At 49.6% G+C, this 20,373-nt stretch overlaps 1 protein-coding gene across 1 annotated transcript in view; it reads left to right on the forward strand.

Moving 5' to 3' along the window:
* The window catches only part of LOC139275685 (rho guanine nucleotide exchange factor 12-like), a 71,421-nt gene that overhangs the window by 43,390 nt on the left and 7,658 nt on the right, over positions 1-20,373 (forward strand). Inside the window, exons 21-33 of the mRNA XM_070892851.1 lie at positions 59-144; positions 3,560-3,685; positions 5,489-5,603; positions 6,171-6,277; positions 7,483-7,560; positions 7,721-7,796; positions 11,039-11,206; positions 12,046-12,133; positions 15,786-15,866; positions 16,704-16,801; positions 17,596-17,844; positions 18,542-18,970; positions 19,337-19,602. Coding sequence (XP_070748952.1) covers positions 59-144; positions 3,560-3,685; positions 5,489-5,603; positions 6,171-6,277; positions 7,483-7,560; positions 7,721-7,796; positions 11,039-11,206; positions 12,046-12,133; positions 15,786-15,866; positions 16,704-16,801; positions 17,596-17,844; positions 18,542-18,970; positions 19,337-19,602 — 1,967 coding nt within the window. The remainder of the gene's footprint in view (positions 1-58; positions 145-3,559; positions 3,686-5,488; positions 5,604-6,170; positions 6,278-7,482; positions 7,561-7,720; positions 7,797-11,038; positions 11,207-12,045; positions 12,134-15,785; positions 15,867-16,703; positions 16,802-17,595; positions 17,845-18,541; positions 18,971-19,336; positions 19,603-20,373) is intronic.

A 20,373-nucleotide genomic window follows, 5' to 3' on the forward strand; every position in this document is an offset into this window, starting at 1 on the left:
TTGCATCAAATGTTGTGATATTAACGGTAGATTTTCTAAATTCTGTTTATTTTTCTAGTTTCATTAAATGAACAGATGAGGAAAGTCTGGAAAAGGAATGAAAACTTTGTAGTTGATCAGATCGGAGAGGACCTGCTGAGCTGGGTGAGTGTCCATCTGTAAACCCTCATGAATTTGTAAGCAGAACTTTCACGGGGTCTTCCTCTCTGAAGCGATCGAGAATTCAAGTGAAAGAAATCCCAGACAGTGACTGCAGCAGAAGTCTGGTCTATACAGCCTAGTAAATGCTCAGTAAACTGGCCAATCAATCCTTGGTCTCAGCAGTCTAGTCTAACAAAGAAGTTGAGTGAGGCCAGTGGCTGGAATCATACCTGACACAAAGGAAGATGGTTGTGGTTATTGGAGGTCAATCATCTCAGCCCCAGGTCATCGCTGCAGGAGTTCCTCAGGACAGTGTCCTAGGCCCAACCATCTTCACATGCTTCATCAGTGACCTTCCCTCCATCATAAGGTCAGGAGTGGGGATGTTACCTGATGATTGCAGTGTTCAGTTCCATTCACAATTCCTCCAATATCAGTCCATACTACCAGCCTCCAGTAGGATCCAGATAATAGCCAGATTTGGGCTGACAAGTATCAGTGAACATTTGACCATCTGAGACCAGAGAAAGCCAATCCACCTCCCCTTGACTCCCCACCATCTACAAGCCTCCAGTCAGGAGTGTGATGGAACACTCACCACCATTCAGGACAGAGCAGATTGGTACTTCTGCTCTTAGATGGCTATCCACTCCCTCCACCGCTGACTCGCTGTGCCTGCAGTGTGTATCCACAGGGTGCCCTGTGGCAACTCACAAACCCGCGACTTACACCATCAAAAAGAACAAGAGCAGCAATGTTGTGTGAATACCATCACCTCCGATTTATTCCGAGTCGCACACCATCCTGACTTGAACATTTATCACTGTTCCTTCATTGTGGCTGGGTCAGAGTTTTGATCTCCCTTCCTAACACCACTTTGGCCATTCCAGCCCCTCCTCGGGGCAACTAGGGCTGGGCAATTAATGCCAGCCTGGTCATCCTTGCCCAAATCCCAACAGCTTATAGAAAATATGCCGTTAAATACTATGCATCCTATCTTATCATCTTATGTAGGATTGTGATTTTTGTACTGCTGTCTGCTGTCTGGAGTTGGCTCCTGTCGGGTGTCTGCGTTCGGTTCCTGTCTGCTGTTGGGTGTCAGTGTTCGGTTCCGGTCGGGTGTCGGTGCCTGGCTCCTGTCGGCTGTCGCTGCCAGTCTGTTGTCGGTGTTTGGCTCCTGTCTGGTGTCGGTGTTCGGCTACTGTTGTGTGTCGGGTGTCGGCGCCCGGCTCTTGTCTGGTGTCGCCGCCGGGCTCCTGTCTGCCATCGGTGCCCGGTGTTCGGCTCCTGTCTGCTGTCGGCGCCTGGTGTTCGGCTCCTGTCTGCTGTCGGCGCCTGGTGTTCGGCTCCTGTCTGCCGTCTGGTGTCGGTGTTCGGCTACTGTTGTGTGTCGGGTGTCGGCGCCCGGCTCTTGTCTGGTGTCGCCGCCGGGCTCCTGTCTGCCGTCGGTGCCCGGTGTTCGGCTCCTGTCTGTCATCGGTGCTCGGTGTTCGGCTCCTGTCTGCCGTCGGTGCCCGGTGTTCGGCTCCTGTCTGTCATCGGTGCTCGGTGTTCGGCTCCTGTCTGCTGTCGGCGCCTGGTGTTCGGCTCCTGTCTGCCGTCTGGTGTCGGCGCCCGGCTCCTGTCTGCTGTCGGCGCCTGGTGTTCGGCTCCTGTCTGCCGTCGGTGCCTGGTGTTCGGCTCCTGTCTGCCATCGGTGCCTGGTGTTCGGCTCCTGTCTGCCGTCGGTGCCCAGTGTTCGGCTCCTGTCTGCCGTCTGGTGTCGGCGCCTGGTTTTCGGCTCCTGTCTGCCGTCTGGTGTTCGGCTCCTGTCTGCCGTCTGGTGTCGGCGCCTGGTTTTCGGCTCCTGTCTGCCGTCGGTGTTCGGCTCCTGTCTGCCGTCAGCGCTCGGCGCCCGGCTCCTGTCTGCCGTCTGGTGTCGGCGCCCGGCTCCTGTCTGCCGTCTGGTGTCGGCGCCCGGCTCCTGTCTGCCGTCGGCGCCTGGTGTTCGGCTCCTGTCTGCCGTCGGCGCCTGGTGTTTGGCTCCTGTCTGCCGTCGGCGCCTGGTGTTTGGCTCCTGTCTGCCGTCGGCGCCTGGTGTTTGGCTCCTGTCTGCCGTCGGCGCCTGGTGTTCGGCTCCTGTCTGCCGTCGGCGCCTGGTGTTCGGCTCCTGTCGGCGCTCGGTGTTTGGCTCCTGTCTGCCGTCGGCGCTCGGTGTTCGGCTCCTGTCTGCCATCGGCGCCCGGCTCCTGTCTGCCGTCGGCGCTCGGTGTTTGGCTCCTGTCTGCCGTCAGCGCTCGGCGCCCGGCTCCTGTCTGCCGTCTGGTGTCGGCGCCCGGCTCCTGTCTGCCGTCTGGTGTCGGCGCCCGGCTCCTGTCTGCCGTCGGCGCCTGGTGTTCGGCTCCTGTCTGCCGTCGGCGCCTGGTGTTTGGCTCCTGTCTGCCGTCGGTGCCCGGTGTTCGGCTCCTGTCTGTCATCGGTGCTCGGTGTTCGGCTCCTGTCTGCTGTCGGCGCCTGGTGTTCGGCTCCTGTCTGCCGTCTGGTGTCGGCGCCCGGCTCCTGTCTGCTGTCGGCGCCTGGTGTTCGGCTCCTGTCTGCCGTCGGTGCCTGGTGTTCGGCTCCTGTCTGCCATCGGTGCCTGGTGTTCGGCTCCTGTCTGCCGTCGGTGCCCGGTGTTCGGCTCCTGTCTGCCGTCTGGTGTCGGCGCCTGGTTTTCGGCTCCTGTCTGCCGTCTGGTGTTCGGCTCCTGTCTGCCGTCTGGTGTCGGCGCCTGGTTTTCGGCTCCTGTCTGCCGTCGGTGTTCGGCTCCTGTCTGCCGTCAGCGCTCGGCGCCCGGCTCCTGTCTGCCGTCTGGTGTCGGCGCCCGGCTCCTGTCTGCCGTCTGGTGTCGGCGCCCGGCTCCTGTCTGCCGTCGGCGCCTGGTGTTCGGCTCCTGTCTGCCGTCGGCGCCTGGTGTTTGCCTCCTGTCTGCCGTCGGCGCCTGGTGTTTGGCTCCTGTCTGCCGTCGGCGCCTGGTGTTCGGCTCCTGTCTGCCGTCGGCGCCTGGTGTTCGGCTCCTGTCGGCGCTCGGTGTTTGGCTCCTGTCTGCCGTCGGCGCTCGGTGTTCGGCTCCTGTCTGCCATCGGCGCCCGGCTCCTGTCTGCCGTCGGCGCTCGGTGTTTGGCTCCTGTCTGCCGTCGGCGCTCGGTGTTCGGCTCCTGTCTGCCGTCGGCGCTCGGTGTTTGGCTCCTGTCTGCCGTCGGCGCCTGGTGTTCGGCTCCTGTCTGCCATCGGCGCCTGGTGTTCGGCTCCTGTCGGCGCTCGGTGTTTGGCTCCTGTCTGCCGTCGGCGCTCGGTGTTCGGCTCCTGTCTGCCGTCGGCGCTCGGTGTTCGGCTCCTGTCTGCCATCGGCGCTCGGTGTTCGGCTCCTGTCTGAGTAACTCCTGTTTTCTTTCTCCAGTTCAGCTGTTGTGAAGAGGAGAAGTTTAAACGAGCTGCTGCCACTTTCTGCAGTAATCAGCCCTTTGCTCTGGAACTGATCAAATCAAAGCAGAAAAAAGATTCGCGATTCCAGGCAATCATTCAGGTGAGAAAATCTCCAAAACCTAATTGCTTCAAAGCCAGATACTCCCTCCCAGGGTAGGTACAGAGAATGGCGGAGCAGGCTCGAGGGACCAAATGGCCTACTCCTGCTCCTATTTCTTATAGGAGCGCGGGTTAGATACAGAGTAAAGCTCCCTCGACACTGTCCCATCAAACATTCCCAGGGCAAGTACAGCACGGGGTTAGAAACAGAGAATCATAGGAAATAGGTGCAGGAGTAGGCCATTCGGCCCTTCAAGCCTGCACCACCATTCAATAAGATCATGGCTGATCATTCACCTCAGTACCCATTTCCTGCTTTCTCCCCATACCCCTTGATCCCTTTAGCCGTAAGGGCTATATCTAACTCTCTCTTGAATATCTCCAATGAACTGGCATCAACAACTATCTGCGGTAGGGAATTCCACAGGTTCACCACTCTCTGGGTGAAGAAGTTTCTCCTCATCTCTGTCCTAAATGGCTTACCCCTTATCCTTAGACTATGTCCCCTGGTTCTGGACTTCCCCAACATCAGGAACATTCTTCCTGCATCTAACCTGTCCCGTCCCATCAGAATTTTATATGTTTCTATGAGATCCCCTCTCAGCCTTATAAACTCCAATAAATAAAGGCCCAGTCGATCCAGTCTCTCCTCATATGTCAGTCCCGCCATCCCAGGAATCAGTCTAGTGAACCTTCGCTCCACTCCCTCAATAGCAAGAACATCCTTCCTCAGATTAGGATACCAAAACTGAACACAATATTCCAGGTGAGGCCTCACCAAGACCCTGTACAACTGCAGTAAGACCTCCCTGCTCCTATACTCAAAATCCCTACCTATGAAGGCTAACATACCATTTGCTTTCTTCACCGCCTGCTATACCTGCATGTCAACTTTCAATGACTGATATACCATGACACCCAGGTCTCGTTGCACCTTCCATTTTCCTTTGATACAGAGTAAAGCTCCCTCTACACTATCCCATCAAACACTCCTCTGTCTCTCAGTCCACCTGCTTCTCTCTGCGTTACAGATATTCTAGTGGGGAAGAGAAATGCTTCTAATGTAGAATGTGGAGCAACCTGAAGGCTGCTGATAATCTCTCATAATCCCTTTGTATGGCAAATGGGGAAAAATGTGATTTGGAGAGCAGGGGTAACTGCACAGAGGGTGTGTGGAGCAGCATGGGCAGATCTGTTCCAGGGGTTAATTGCCCTTGTGAAAGTGGGGGCATCTAACACATCGGGAGGGGCTTCCATAATGCAGAAAGGGACAGGGATTCATAAAGGAAAGGATTTCTGATGTTGCACTTGCTGTGAGAGTTTATTGTGCTGCACATCCTGGGAGGGGCATCCGGTGCGTGTGGGGGGGGGGGGGCCGGGCCGGGGGGCGGGTCCAGTGCGGGGGTGGGATGGGTCTGGTGTGGGGGGGTGGGAACGGGCTGTAGGGGGTGGGGAGGGTGTGTGAGATCTGTGGGGGGAGGGTCTGTGGGCAGTGAGGGGGTGTGTGGGGTCTGTGGGGGGGGAGGGTCTGTGGGCAGTGAGGGGGTGTGTGGGGTCTGTGGGGGGGGGGAGGGTCTGTGGGCAGTGAGGGGGTGTGTGGGGTCTGTGGGGGGGGGAGGGTCTGTGGGCAGTGAGGGGGTGTGTGGGGTCTGTGGGGGGGGGGAGGGTCTGCTGGGGGGTCGGAGGGGTGGGCGGTGGGGTCTGTGGGGGGGGGAACGGTCTGGTGCGGATAGGAGGGAGGGTCTGCTGCATTGCGTGTGGAGGGAGGGGAATTGATCATCTTGGTTACGATGATCTATTGCAGGAGGCGCAGAGTAACCCACAATGCCGGAGGCTGCAACTGAAGGACATCATCCCGACCGAGATGCAGCGACTGACCAAATACCCGCTGCTGCTGGAGAACATTGCCAAAAACACAGGTAAGGACCCCAAGGTACGGCGGGGAGAGAACCCCAAGGGATGCCAACAATAGAACTCGACAGATTGTACGTGGAGAAGCCATGAAATGCACAGAGTGGTGTGAGTGACGGGGATCACACAGCGCAATCAACAAGGGAGGACGGAACATTCAAGGAAATAAACTCTATCATCAAATTATAAATAAGTATTTGCTGCACACATTTAGCATGGTATATGCTGGTAGGATAGATGAAGGAAGGTGGGAGGGAGGAGGCTCGTGTGAAGCATAAGCACTGGTACAGAATACTATGTAATACTATGTAATGTAAAAGGTGTGTGGTGCCTGAAGTGCATCAGCAAGTCTCCATCAATGGGTGCGTTGCTAATAATCCGTCCCTCTGTTCTGGAGTTCTCTGGGGTTTGAAGAGGTTTCCTCTGCTAATCTGTCTCTCAAATACACAGTCATACTGAAGTGCACAGGGTAAATGTTCGGCCTTTCACTCTACATTCAGTAAGTGTTGTCTACTCATTTCTCTGGAGGAGGGTGAAAGTCTTTTCTCTAATGGGACATGTCTACTTATTCTTAGATCCAGAACAACATGAAGAGAAGAAGAAGGTGAAGAAAGCGGCAGAATGCTGTCGTCAGATCCTGAACTATGTGAACCAGGCTGTGAAGGAAGCTGAGAATAAACAGGTAAGTGTTTGCACAGAAAGGCCTCTGTACCTCGATCCTTACCTTGCTGCACTGATAGAAACATAGAAAATAGGTGCAGGAGTGGGCCATTCGGCCTTCGAGCCTGCACCGCCATTCAATGAGTTCATGGCTGAACATGCAACTTCAGTACCCCATTCCTGCTTTCTCGCCATACCCCTTGATCCCCCTAGTAGTAAGGACTACATCTAACTCCTTTTTGAATATGTTTAGTGAATTGGCCTCAACAACTTTCTGTGGTAGAGAATTCCACAGGTTCACCACTCTCTGGGTGAAGAAGTTTCTCCTCATCTCGGTCCTAAATGGCTTACCCCTTATCCTTAGACTGTGTCCCCTGGTTCTGGACTTCCCCAACATTAATAAGAACATAAGAATTCGGAACAGGAGTAGGCCATCTAGCCCCTCGAGCCTGCTCCGCCATTCAATAAGATCATGGCTGATCTGGCCGTGGACTCAGCTCCATGATGCAAGATGAGGTCGTCTGCTCTTCACAGAACCTGCTGGGTGAGTGTCCCCAGGGGCTGGTGGGTTGCTGAAAGTTTATAGGGCAGAGATTTCCTTGCCCTTTACCCTGCTAAATAGTCAGCAATAGCTATCTCTGAATTAATACATTATTTGTATTTTGTGATGAATGTGTATTTTTAAATATATATTTTTGGACAATCAATGCATGTTATTGAAGAAAGCGTGTGATGGTACAGGATGGGTTCAGTGACTTTGTGCCCACTCAGTAACTTTACTCTTATTCTGCATCTATCGGGGAGTGTCAGCAATTGGCGCCAACATTCTCACGGACAGGGCTAGGGATTCAAATGAAAATAATTTCATAGCCAAGAAAGACATTGGCTGTTATGCCAGTGGCAGTTTCCAGTAATCCCTGATTATTTTATAAAGTGTTTCCTTAGGTGAATGATTTCCCTCCCCCAGCCACCCATAGCTGGCCAGTTGCCCTGTGCCTGATTGCAGCGGCTGTGAGCCATGTCACTGACACCGCTGGTCCCGGGGTGGGAGAAACAGGGTAAGGGAGCCTGGGCTTCGTGAAGAAGCATCTTTGTTCGTCAGTCAGCCATTGCCTATTTGTCATTGAGACGTGAAGTCGGTTACAGTTGCAGGGGCCACTATTCTGTGATTGTTACGTCTGTCCTGTGCTGCTTTGTGAAAGTTAACACATTGTTTCTTTGTGTCAGCGGCTGGAGGATTACCAGCGCCGCCTGGACCTGTCCAGCCTGAAGCAGTCAGACTACCAGCTGATTGAGGAGTTCCGGGTGAGTGAACCTCGCAAAACTAAAAGTCCTTCAATAATTAAAGTTCAGATAGTCAACCCTGTCCCAGAGTTGTAAACATGTTGGGAAATGACTGATAAAACATTATAAAGACCCTCTCTGTATTTAGCATAATAACTTGTAATTACTACTCTTGTTCAAGAATCTGGACCTTACGAAGCGGAACATGATTCACGAAGGGCCTCTCACCTGGCGGGTGAATAAAGATAAGACAATCGGTGAGTGAAAAACAGCTTCAGACGATGGAGACATGCCAGGTACTGATCCTTGGGAGCGCAGTGGAAACAGAGCCTGAGTCAAATGGACAGGAGCCCATACCCTGCACACTCCACTCCTCACACACGCAGATCTCAGGTGCATATTGAGAAATTGCACACAGCTCTCAATATGTGGTTGTCCCACAGTGTTACTGAACCAGGAAACTGCTCTAGTTCCTGCATGTCTGGTATTTACGGTACGGATTCCTGACTCTGGTATTTATGGTACGGGTTCCTGATTTGGGTATTTACGGTACGGGTTCCTGATTTGGGTATTTACGGTACGGGTTCCTGCCTCTCGGGTATTTACGGTACGGGTTCCTGCCTGTCGGGTATTTACGGTACTGGTTCTTTTCATTGTCTGTTAGATGCTGTGGGAGCTGCAGGTTTAACCAGAGCAGTTTGCATGTTTTATGAATTGTTGTGAGAGAGTAACTGAGCCCGAGCGTGGACGGACGAGTAGCCACCAACCTTGCTGTACGATTGTAGGGGATTGTCCTATGAGGATAATTGCGCAGACAAGGCCTAATAAGAATGAGAGGTGATCTCATTGAAACATTCAAAATTCTTACAGGGCTTGATCATGTCGATGCAGGGGAGGATGTTTCTCAGCGGTCTCAAACCAGGGGTCACAGTCCCAGAATAAGAGGTCGGCCATTTAGGACAGAGATGAGGAGAAATTTCTTCAAGAGAATCTTTGGAATTCTCTTCTCCAGAGGGCTGTGGAGGCTCAGTCGTTGAGTATATTCAAGCAGAGAGTGATAGATTGTTGGTTATTGAGGGAATCAAGGGATATGGGGGTTAGTGCAGGAAGGTGAGGCAGAAGATCGGTCATGATCTCATTGACTGGCGGAGTCCAGCTCCTATTTCTTATGTTCTTATCCTATGCTAAGCACAGAGTGATGATGTAAGCAGCTGTAGCAATCGTGGCACGGCTTCACTCCCCTGAAGGTCCTGAGCATTTTCAGGATCACAGCTCCTGACCTGAGCAGCTGCAGAGAGAAGCTGTCCGACTTTCATCCAAATGTTGACCTTTTACAGCATTGTAGGCTTCTGTTTAGTGATTTGCGATGTTACCATATAGTTATTTCCAGGACACTCTCTTTCTTCAATCTCAAGTTGCACTTTGAACTAGATTTTCACAGATCAGCTTTGAATATTTTTTTTATTGCATCCTCCAGTTTGAGAACCAATTCTGTACAGATTCTCACCTGCCCCCCCCCCCCCCCCAACCCAGACAGTGACTGACACTAGCTTCTTGTGAATCCCCACATCAAAGTCAAAGTTTATAGTTCATAGAAAATAGGTGCAGGAGCAGGCCCTTCGAGCCTGCACCACCATTTAATAAGATCATGGCTGATCATTCAACCTCAGTACCCCACCCCAGCCTTCTCTCCATACCCCCGATCCCTTTAGCCTTAAGGGCCACATCTAACTCCCTTTTGAATATATCCAACGAACTGGACTCAACAACTTTTTGTGGCAGAGAATTCCACATGTTCACAACTCTCTGAGTGGAAAAAGTTTCTCCTCATCTCGGTCCTATATGGTTACCCCTTATCCTTAGACTGTGTTCCATGGTTCTGGACTTCCCCAACATCGGGAACATTCTTCCTGCATCTAACGTGTCCAGTCCCGTCAGAATTTTATACGTTTCTATAAGATCCCCTCTCATTCTTCTAAATTCCAGTGAGTGTAAGCCTAGTCGATCCAGTCTTTCCTCGTATGTCAGTCCTGCCATCCCGGGAATCAGTCTGGTGAACCTTTGCTGCACTCCCTCAATAGCAAGAACGTCCTTCCTCAGATTAGGAGACCAAAACTGAACACAATACTGCACAAGGTGTGGTCTCACCATGCCCCTGTACAACTGCAGCAAGACCTCCCTGCTCAAATCCCCTAGCTATGAAGGCCAGCATGCGATTTGCTTTCTTTACTGCCTGCTGTACCTGCATGCCTATCTTCAATGACTGATCTACCATGACACCCAGGTCGTGTTGCACCTCTCCTTTTACTAATCTGTCACCATTCAGATAATCTGCCTTCCTGTTTTTGCCACCAAAGTGGATAACCTCACATTTATCCACGTTATACTGCATCTGCCATGCATTTGCCCACTCACCTAACCTGTCCAAGTCCCCCTGCAGCCTCTTAGCGTCCCCCTCACAGCTCACACCGCCACTCAGCTTAGTGTCATCTGCAAACTTGGAGATATTACATTTAATTCCTCCATCTATATCATTAATGTATATTGTAAATAGCTTGGGTCCCTGCGGCACCCCACTAGTCACTGCCTGCCATTCTGAAAAGGACCCGTTTATTCCCACTCTTTGCTTCCTGTCTGCCAACCAGTTCTCTAGCCACGTCAATACATTACCCCCAATACCATGTGCCTTAATTTTGCACACTAATATCTTATGTGGGACTTTGTCAAAAGCCTTTTGCAAGTCCAAATACACCATATCTACTGGTTCTCCCTTATCCACTCTACTAGTTACATCCTCAAAAAACTCGAAGATTTGTCCAGCATGATTTCTCTTTCATAAATCCATGCTGACTTGGACTGATCCTGTCACTGCTTTCTAAATGCGCTGCTATTACATTTTTAATAATTGACTCCAGCATTTTCCCACCACCGATGTCAGGCTAACTGGTCTATAATTCCCTGTTTTCTTTCTCCCTCCTTTTTAAAAAAAATGGGGTTACATTAGCTACTCTCCAATCCATAGGAACTGATCCAGAGTCCATGGAATATTGGAAAATGGTCACCAATGCATCTACTATTTCTTGAGCCACTTCCTTAAGTACTCTGGGATGCAGACTATCAGCCCCTGGAGATTTATCGGCCTTCAGCCCCTTCAATTTTCCTAACACCATTTCCTGACTAATAAGGATTTCCCTCAGTTCCCCCTTCTCGCTCGACCGTCGGTCCCCTGGTATTTTCGGGAGGTTATTCGTGTCTTCCTTAGTGAAGACAGAACCAAAGTATTTGTTCAATTGGTCTGCCATTTCTTTGTTCCCCATTATAAATTTACTTGATTCTGACTGCAAGGGACCTACATTAGTCTTCACTAATCTTTTTCTCTTCACATATCTATAGAAGCTTTTGCAGTCAATTCACACAAAGCAGAGCAGTATTTAACGGGTGCATTGCACATTAAGAATTTATGGATGCTAATTCTGTTCGTCCTTCCATGTCGACACAGATCTTTACACACTACTGTTGGAGGACATTCTGGTTCTGTCCCAGAAGCAGGATGAACGGCTGGTGTTGAAATGTCATAGCAAGAATCTCGCTGCCAACGCTGACACCAAACACATCTTCAGCCCCATCATCAAGCTCTCCGCCGTGCTTGTGCGGGAGGTCGCGACAGGTCAGTCACTTTATCCGCCCGGGTCAACGGTCAGCTGTTAATGGATGGAAAGAAATTAAAAATTAAAGCTCATGGGTCAAAAGATGAGAGCGGGGGGGGTTCGTTAGGGGCCCACTGATGAGTAATACTGTATCAGTGCATTGTGTTTAAGCCAGCCATGAGATGTATATCAACCATTCTAATTCATCGGTTAGCACTCCCCAGGTGCCATCTCACTCACTGTTGGCTGTGTACTGTTGTTGAGAGTGACCAGTCAGACTATCTACTTTCCCAGATAAAAGGGTTAAGTTAAGAGGCTAGATTGTTGAGACTAAGCTTATATTCCCTTGAGTTTCGAAGATTAAGGGATGATAGGATTTGATAGGGTAGTCAGAGGGAAACTATTTCCTGTGGTGGGAAAGTCCAGGGCAAAGGGGGATCACCTTGAAATTCGAGCCCAGCCGTTCAGGGGCGATATCAGGAAACGCTTCTTCACACAAAGGATAGTGGGAATCTGGAACTCTCTTCTCGCCCCCCCCCCCCCCCCCCAACATAAAGCTTTTAAGATTGTGGGTCAATTGAAAATTTCAAAACTAAGGTTGATGGATTTTTGTCAGGTAAGGGTATTGAGCGACACAGAACCGAGGCGTACACATGGAGTTAAGATAGAGATCAACCATGATCTAATTGAATTCTCGATGGGCTGAATGGCCTCCTCCTGTTCCTATATAGGGACCAGAAGCTCCACCCTCCCCTGGAGTGTGAGCTTCAGATTCTGGTAACACGAGTTGGAAACTGCAAAATGAGAACTATTTTGTGTTCCTGTTTGTTGACTGACCATTGGGTCCTGTCCATTACAGATAACAAAGCTTTCTTCGTCATCTCAACATCGACTGACGGTGCACAGATCTATGAACTAGTGGCTCAGACCGTCTCTGAACGGAAAACGTAAGCTCAAATAACATGTTTGGAAACTTGAGATTGTGGGATTTAACATTTTCTGTAGTACTGAAGGGCTTTTAGCAATAGACAGATTTGTGGAGTGGGCAAATAGGGGACAGATGCAGTAAAATGCAGAGAAATGTGAGGGAGTACATATAGTAAAAAGAAAAGTGGAAGATTCTTGACATACAGATCAAAGTTCACGTAGCAAAAACCACAAAAGAAAAATGGGATTCTGGAATTTCAGCCCTGAATGTAAAAGCAAGGAAGTGATGTATAATTTAAACAGGACCCTGGTTAGGTCACTGTTTTAAGTATTGCATCAAGTCCTGGGCACCTTATTTTGGCAAGGGTATTGTTGGAATGAAAGGCTAAGCAAAGATTATCTGGAATAAAGGAGCAGCAAGAGGTTGGGGTGATAAACGGTGAGTGCTATTTTACTGAAACACAGAACATTAAGGGGCGTCTAACTAATGTCTTCAAAATGATGAAAGGTGATAAGTGAGTAAATAGTGAGATTGGTTGGTACTGGCTGTTGATTCAGTAACCAAGGGTTACCACTTGGTTATCATCAGAAGAATGAAGGAAGAAGTTCGAAGAATTGTTCAATAGAATATGGAATGCTTTACCAAACATGGCTTCTCAGATGGAGATGGGAGCATTATTTTAAAGGAAATTGGACAGGCCTACTAACCGGAAGAATACAAAAGGATATGAGAAGAAGGCAGAGAAATGGAGTTAGACTAAATGCAGCAAGACCTGGACAACATTCAGGCTCGGGCTAATAAGTGGCAAGTAACATTCGCGCCACACAAGTGCCAGGCAATGACCATCTCCAACCAGCGAGAGTCTAACCACCGCCCCTTCATATTCAACGGCATTACCATCGCCGAATCCCCCACCAGCAACATCCCGGGGGTCACCATTGACCAGAAACTTACCTGGACCAGCCGCATAAATACTGTGGCTACAAGAGCAGGTCAGAGGCTGGGTGTTCTGCAGTGAGTGTCTCACCTCCTGACTCCCCAAAGCCTTCCCACCATCTACAAGGCACAAGGAGTGTGATGGAATACTCTCCACTTGCCTGGATGAGTGCAGCTCCAACAACACTCGAGGGCATCATCCAGGACAAAGCAGCCCGCTTCATTGGCACCCCCATCCACCACCTTCAACACTCACTCCCTCCACCATCGTGGCTGCAGTGTGTACCATCTACAAGATGCACTGCAGCAACTCGCCAAGGCTTCTTCGGCAGCACCTCCCAAACCCGCGACCTCTACCCCCTAGAAGGACAAGGGCAGCAGGTGCATGGGAACACCACCACCTCCACGTTCCCCTCCCAGTCACACACCATCCTGACTGGGAAATATATCGGCCGTTCCTTCATCGTCGCTGGGTCACAATCCTGGAACTCCCTCCCCAACAGCACTGTGGGAGCACCTTCACCACACGGACTGCAGCGGTTCAAGAAGGCAGCTCACCACCACCTTCTTAAAGGCAATTAGGGATGGGCAATAAATGCCGGCCTGGCCAGCAACGCCCACATCCCAGGAACGAATTTTTAAAAACCTGCGTCAGATAGCGCTGGCACAGAAGCGGGGTGAAATGGCTTCCTTTTGTGCTGTAATTGCCATGAAAGGACTGGCATTCTGAGAACATCTCTCGCCACTGATGTTTACAGGATTGAAGCAGATGGCTTTGAGATCTCACACTTGTATAAAAATTAAAATTCAGATCTAAACTTGGCACGCACGGTGCATTTCCAAGCATGTGCAAAGCTTGACCTTTGGAGAAATTGGTGTAATATTAGGGATCAACCCCAAGTTGAGGGTCACCGTTACCTCAAGGGGTAGAATCATAGAAGTTTACAGCACGGAAGGAGGCCATTTCAGCCCATCGTGTCCGTGCCGGCCTACAGGAGGCTAACCAGTCTAATCCCACTTTCCAGCCCTTGGTCTGTAGCCCTGCAGGTCACGGCACTTCAGGACACATCCAAGTACGCTCGAAATGTGGTGAGGGTTTCTGCCTCTACCACCCTTTCAGGCAGTGAGTTCCAGACCCCATCACCCTCTGGGTGAAGACATTTCCCCTCAAATCCCCTCTAAACCTTCTACCAATTACTTTAGATTTATGCCCCCTGGTTGTTGACCCCTCTGCTAAGGGAAATAGATCCTTTCTATCCACTCTATCTAGGCCCCTCATAATGTTATACACCTCAATGAGGTCTCTCTCTTCTGTTTCAAGGAAAACAAACCCAGCCTATCCAATCTGTCCTAATGTAGCTAATATTCTCCACTCCCGGCAACATCCTCGTAAATCTCTGTACCCTCTCTAGTGCAATCATGTCCTTCCTGTAATGCGGTGACCAGAACTGCACACAGTACTCCAGCTGTGGCCTAACTGGTGTTTTATATAGTTCAAGCATAACCTCCCCCCCCCTCTCCCTGCTCTTATATGCTTTGCCGCCTTAACTATCTTATCTACCTGGCCTACTTTCAGGGATCTGTGGACATGCACTCTCTGGTCCCTTTATTCCTCTACACTTCTCAGTGTCCTACCATTTAATGTGTATTCCCTTGCCTTGTTAGACCTCCTCAAATGCATTACCTCACACTTCTCCGGATTGAATTCCATTTGCCACTGTTCTGCCCACCTGACCAATTCATTGATATCTTCCTGCAATCCACAGCTTTCTTCTTCATTATCAACCACACGGCCTATTTTTGTATCATCTGCAAACTTCTTAATAATACCCCCTATATTCAAGTCTAGATCATTGAGCTATACCACAAAAAGCAAGGGACCCAGTACTGAACTCTGAAGAACCCCGCTGGAAGGTCTCCTCTTGTTCCTATGGTAGGGCCCCCGAAGGCACTTGCTGGGATATGGGTTCAACTGCTGTCTTTCATTCCTAAATGCCCATTCTTCATATATGAGAGTATTGGCAGGCTGTTTGACCATGGGGGCATCACAGCCAAACCCCATCCTGCCTTCGAGTTAGCCACTTTTCAGCAGGAGAAACTGGGAACCCAATCTGATGTTTCCTCACCCCCAGCCTGGGACACTGAGATCAGGCCACTCAGCACAGTCCGGAGATGAAACCTGCGACCAGCTCTCTCTGACTACTCACCGCAGTGGTCAGAGTATTTACCCACAGGGTGGCTTCACGAGTAGATAACTGTGGAGAGGAGTGTAAGTGACTTGAGAAGGAGAAATACGGAGAAATGTGATGTAGAGACACAACATGCAAAGAAAATGTACACTAAATGGTAAAACTTTGAAAGGAGGAGAGAATGGGCATGATTTTAAGTGTGGGCAGGTTTTGGGAAGGTCGCTTTGGGCTCTCTAGGGAAGCGATTCCCTTTTGCTAGAAACACAACTTAACATAGTCTCACCCACAAGTCCTTTCTGTGAATAAATAGCTAGTGATTTCCAAACCATTTCAATCGTCAGGAACAGAATCCCCAACAGCTTTTCAAGGGGAAGCGGATAAGTATTTGAAAAAGTAAAAGTGAAAAGGAGATGTAAGTAGGTGGCTAGCTGTAATAGACACGATGGGGCGAATGGCCACCTCCTGTGCTGATAAAGTCAATCATTTTCGGTTGGCGGTTTTGGTGCGATCCTTTTGGCGACTGACCTTTTGCTGTTGTGGTTTCAGGTGGCAGTATTTAATCACACAGACATCGGGATCGATGACAGCACCGAGTCACCACGTGGTCCCCGAGCCAGCAGTTACTGAGTAAGTATTTCTCCCGCATCGAGTTAGATTGCTGAATGGTAAACTTTTCAAAGATTAAATGGAATTAATTTAAAGTATGGTCAATGCATTAGCACAATAGGCGTAGACCATTAATATTGCAGTGTAGTTATTGCCTAATTGTTGCTGGGAACAGGGCAAATGTGTGGGGCAGATGCATCCCAGTAACATCAGTCACTTTTATGGAGACTTAGCGTTGTTCGTATCGCTGTAACAAACGGCAGGGCCTTTCTGCATTTCAGAATGGGGCTTGGCTAAACTGCGTAGAGTGTAACAAGGTTGGGTGATTCTGTGACTGCAATGGTGCAAGGCACTCGGTGATGTCAAAAGTCAATCTCCCCAATTAAATGGATGCTGCCAGTCAGAGCAGAATGGAACCATCTCGGGTCTGAGCAATCATGGCCTCCCCTTCTCTATCTCTGGAACCTCCTAGCCGTACACCTCCAATTCTGGCCTCTTGTGCCTCCTCCTCTCTCTCCACTCCACCATTGACAGCCCACCTAGCACCTGCCATCGAGAGCTCCCTCCCTCTCGTCCTTTAAGCCCCTCCTTAAAACCCATCTCTTTGAGCAAGTTTTGGCACCGTTCTGGATCTCTCCTTTGTTTCTGATTACGCCTATATGAAGTGTCCGGGATATTCTTCTGCGTTAAAGGCGCTATATCAATGCAAGTTGTTGATTTTAGTAATAAGTGCAGCAACATTGCAATTATGCACAAGTCTGGGAATCCTAGGAGATCATCTTTAAAAATGGGACCATGACTGCACCAAGTTGGTGGAATTGTTCCTGAATGAATTTAATGGGCGGATATTTACCACAGGGGTGAGCAAGAGGATGAGGCGACTCTGAGCACAATCCAGCAAAGTGGATCGGGCAAAGTCCCAGGGCGACTGCTGGTCAGCAGCGAATCGACACCAGGTACGAAATACATCAGATATCAATGTGTTGATGAGATGTATGTGAATCAGTACACGGGCGTTTGCAAGTGTTTGTGTTAAACCACATGATACTTTCACTGGTAATTAGGTTGAACTAATTTTATCTATTAATATAAATAAATGCAACGAGCTGTGGAGAAATGGAAGCACCTTGCTCAGAGTGTGGCCTCAGACAGTGGCGTATGCCTTTAGATTGAAGAGAAAGGCTGTATATGGGAGATCTGAGCTCCTTCCACCTGGAATGGTGCTGATTCTCAGTGTGGGATGGAATTCTCCATCCAGTTCATGCATGTCAAAGGTTGAGGAACATTTGAGACTGGTGTGGGGAGAGACTGGGAGACACAGAGTGAATTTTGAAAGGAGTTCCAAGCAAGTGATGTAGTTTTAATGGTCAGACCATTGTATATCATTTTCTTCTGTAAGTGGTTTAATTTCTGTAAATAAATCTATTTAGTTAACGGGACTTGATCAGGCCCCTAACCTGACTTGGAGGGAAATAATGATCTAGGATTGTTTGTGCTTAAAAAAGACCCAGAAAAGCGCACAACACAGCAGCTTGTGATCGGGGGGCGAGAGGCGAGGTCTCCTCACGGGAAGTGTGGCTGGGACTGATGCACGACAAGACAGCTCCCCCAAATACCTAAATGAATACCACACTGTGACTGGGTGTGGCAGATAACTGGCCGTGTGTGCACGGACATTTACTAGAGACAAACTGGCAATGGGAACAAAAGCACTTTGAGCGGTCTGAGTAACTGCTGATTTATGTTGCAGGTAAAGAGATGGCGGCTGATGACACACTGACTGTGAATCTCTCGACATCGAACAAGCAGAAACCGAGTGCAATCCTCTCTGTGCAGGAGACAGACGAGCAGGCCAGGCACACACCGAAGCACGATGGTCTCCGAAGGTCGGCTGCAGGGCGGCCCCACTATACAAGCACTGAGCTGCACTATTCGAGCCAGAGGCGGGCTTCAGTCTCATCACTCTCCTGTTCACGAGCAGAGACTGCACTAATAAACCGTAAGTAAACCACACGCATCATAGTGGGATGTGTGAAGAGGGAGGTGGCTGTGTGCCAGTGGAGCCTGAATTTGAGCCCCAGCAGTGCTGAGAGATACAGGCAGCTTTATTCATGTTTGCTGGTGTGCACAGCTTTGCCCTCAGGTGACTCTCAAGCACACATTCTCTTGTGCGACTAGGTCCTGACCTGAATGAGGATAGAGGGGAGGGGGTCTGGGGCAGGTTTGGGCCATTTGCTGAAATGCAGCTGTGTAAGATAAGTTTGTGTCCATTGCATTGCCTGCCAGCTGTGGATCCTGATCCCTGCCGTCTACAGCCAGGGGCTTAGCTTTAAACTTAGGGTTTGTGTGTAGCTGCCCAATAATGAGCTAGCAAAGATCTAACGGTAAATCATTCTTGCATCTGAAAATGTCTCTTGACTCACGTAAGGTTCATGACGTTTGATTGACAGCAGCATTTAACATAGTGAGAATGTGGAAGCTGCTACCACAGGGAGTGGTTGAGGTGAATGGCATCGATGCATTTAAGAGGAGGCTAGATAAGCGCATGAGGGAGAAGGGAATAGAAGGATTGGCTGCTAGATTTAGATGAGGAAGGATGGGAGGAGGCTCGAGTGGAGCATATAAATGGCGTCATAGACTGTTTGGGCCTGTTGCTGTGCTGTATATTCTATGTAATTCTATGTCCCTCTCCATAGTTCATTCCTTGAAGCAATTGCTGTCCCTTCACATGCTGAATTCAGAAGATGACGCCAGTGATGGAGCCTCAACTCAGCATCTTCCAGAGGAGGATAATCTTGTGGCGTCGGACTGCGAGGCGTGTTGTCAAGGTGAGGCACCAAACAAGGCTCTGCAACATCAGCTAGAGTTCGCCAATGGGACACTGGAAGAGACGGAGGCTGAAACAAGTGTGAGTGAAAGGACTAAACTTTCCCGTCAACTCGCACTGGAGACAGGTCACACTGAACGTGCCACAACTGAAGAGCATGGTCCAGACTCGGCAACGGATGATGGCGCTGAAAGGTTCTATGATGCCCCAGAAGATCATGCAGATGAACATCGGTCACAAGACAGCAGCCCATGTCCAATCAAAGACCAAGGGGCAAAGTCACACGCACGTGCATCAGGTTAGTTATTGGCATGTTCACCTCCTGCAACTAGTGTCCATTCTCGGAGCTATGCTGACCCCCACAAGGACTTTATTCCCCACGTTGTTCAAGAGGGGAGGGTCTCAGTTCTCAATTTCAAAATGTTCTCCTTTGAAATGGCCGTGAGAATAATGGTTTGTGAGCAGTGTTTCTGCACAACTAGCCCATTGATTGATTATCTGGGTGATTGCAGTGAGATTGTGGAGAGTTACATGGCTTACTGTAAACTAGCGATTTACATGGTTATAAAGCGGGGCTTGTGGTTCTATCCTAAACTTTACTAACAATTCTTCAGCCCGAGATTCTCAGAGCTATCTGTATTAAAGTCTTCGTTCATCTTGACAGGAAATTATCTAACCCGGGACAGATTTCTGCAAATAGAGGCGAGCTCCACTGACGAAACCAACATGTCTACGCTTCCGTCTGAATGTTCTGTGGATTGTACCCCTCAAAGCACAGAGACGAGGGAGAACTGCAGCGCAATTGGTTCATGTAGTGCAGAGGAGCCAGAGCCAGAGACAGAAAACAGACAGCGACTTCTTTCATTGGAGGTGCGGAACCAAATCCTCCAATTCATTCACAGCATCGAGGCTGATCTGAAACAGCTAAAGGTAAGGTACTAACTCGAGATCTACCCAATCAGCAGGACACTTTTACACTCCTGCATATGGCTGTGTTCCAACTCCTGTGATGGGCTAGTGGGTTTTCTCACTGTCTGTGTGACTCTGAGAATTGGCCAGTGTTTCTGAGATTTGTGATTATGTGCACAATGTTGTGTGTTTATAAACTAGCATTAGAATTGGATTGATGATCCCCTCCGGGCGGGCCCTGATCACATACCCGCACTGGGGGTCTGTGAAAGCTGCAGGCAGCGAGAACTCTGGTTTTAAACTGTAACTGAGGCTTTCCTTTGGTTGGGCTTCTTCGATGCTTTTCTCTTTTTTTCTAATAAAGATGATCGAGAGATGACCTGATGGAGGTCTTCAAAATGATGAAAGAGTTCGATAGGTTAGAACCAGGGGTCATAAATATAAGATAGTCACCAATAAATCCAATACAGAATTCAGGAGAAACTTCTTTATCCAGATAGCGGTGAGAATGTGGAACTCGCTACCGTAAGAACATAGGAAATAGGAGCAGGAGTAGGCTATTTGGCCCCTCGAGCCTGCTCCGCCATTCAATAAAATCATGGCTGATCATCTACCTTAACTCCACTTTCCTGCCCGATCCCCATATCCCTTGATTCCCTTAATATTGATCTCTGTCTTGAATATACTCAACGACTGAGCCTCCACAGCCCTCTGAGGTAAAGATTCATCAGCCAGGGGAAACATCCTCCCAGCATCCACCCTGTCAAGCCCTTTAAGAATTTTATGTTTCAA

The sequence above is a fragment of the Pristiophorus japonicus genome, chromosome 11, assembly GCF_044704955.1.
Source record: "Pristiophorus japonicus isolate sPriJap1 chromosome 11, sPriJap1.hap1, whole genome shotgun sequence".
Lineage (NCBI taxonomy): Eukaryota > Metazoa > Chordata > Chondrichthyes > Pristiophoridae > Pristiophorus > Pristiophorus japonicus.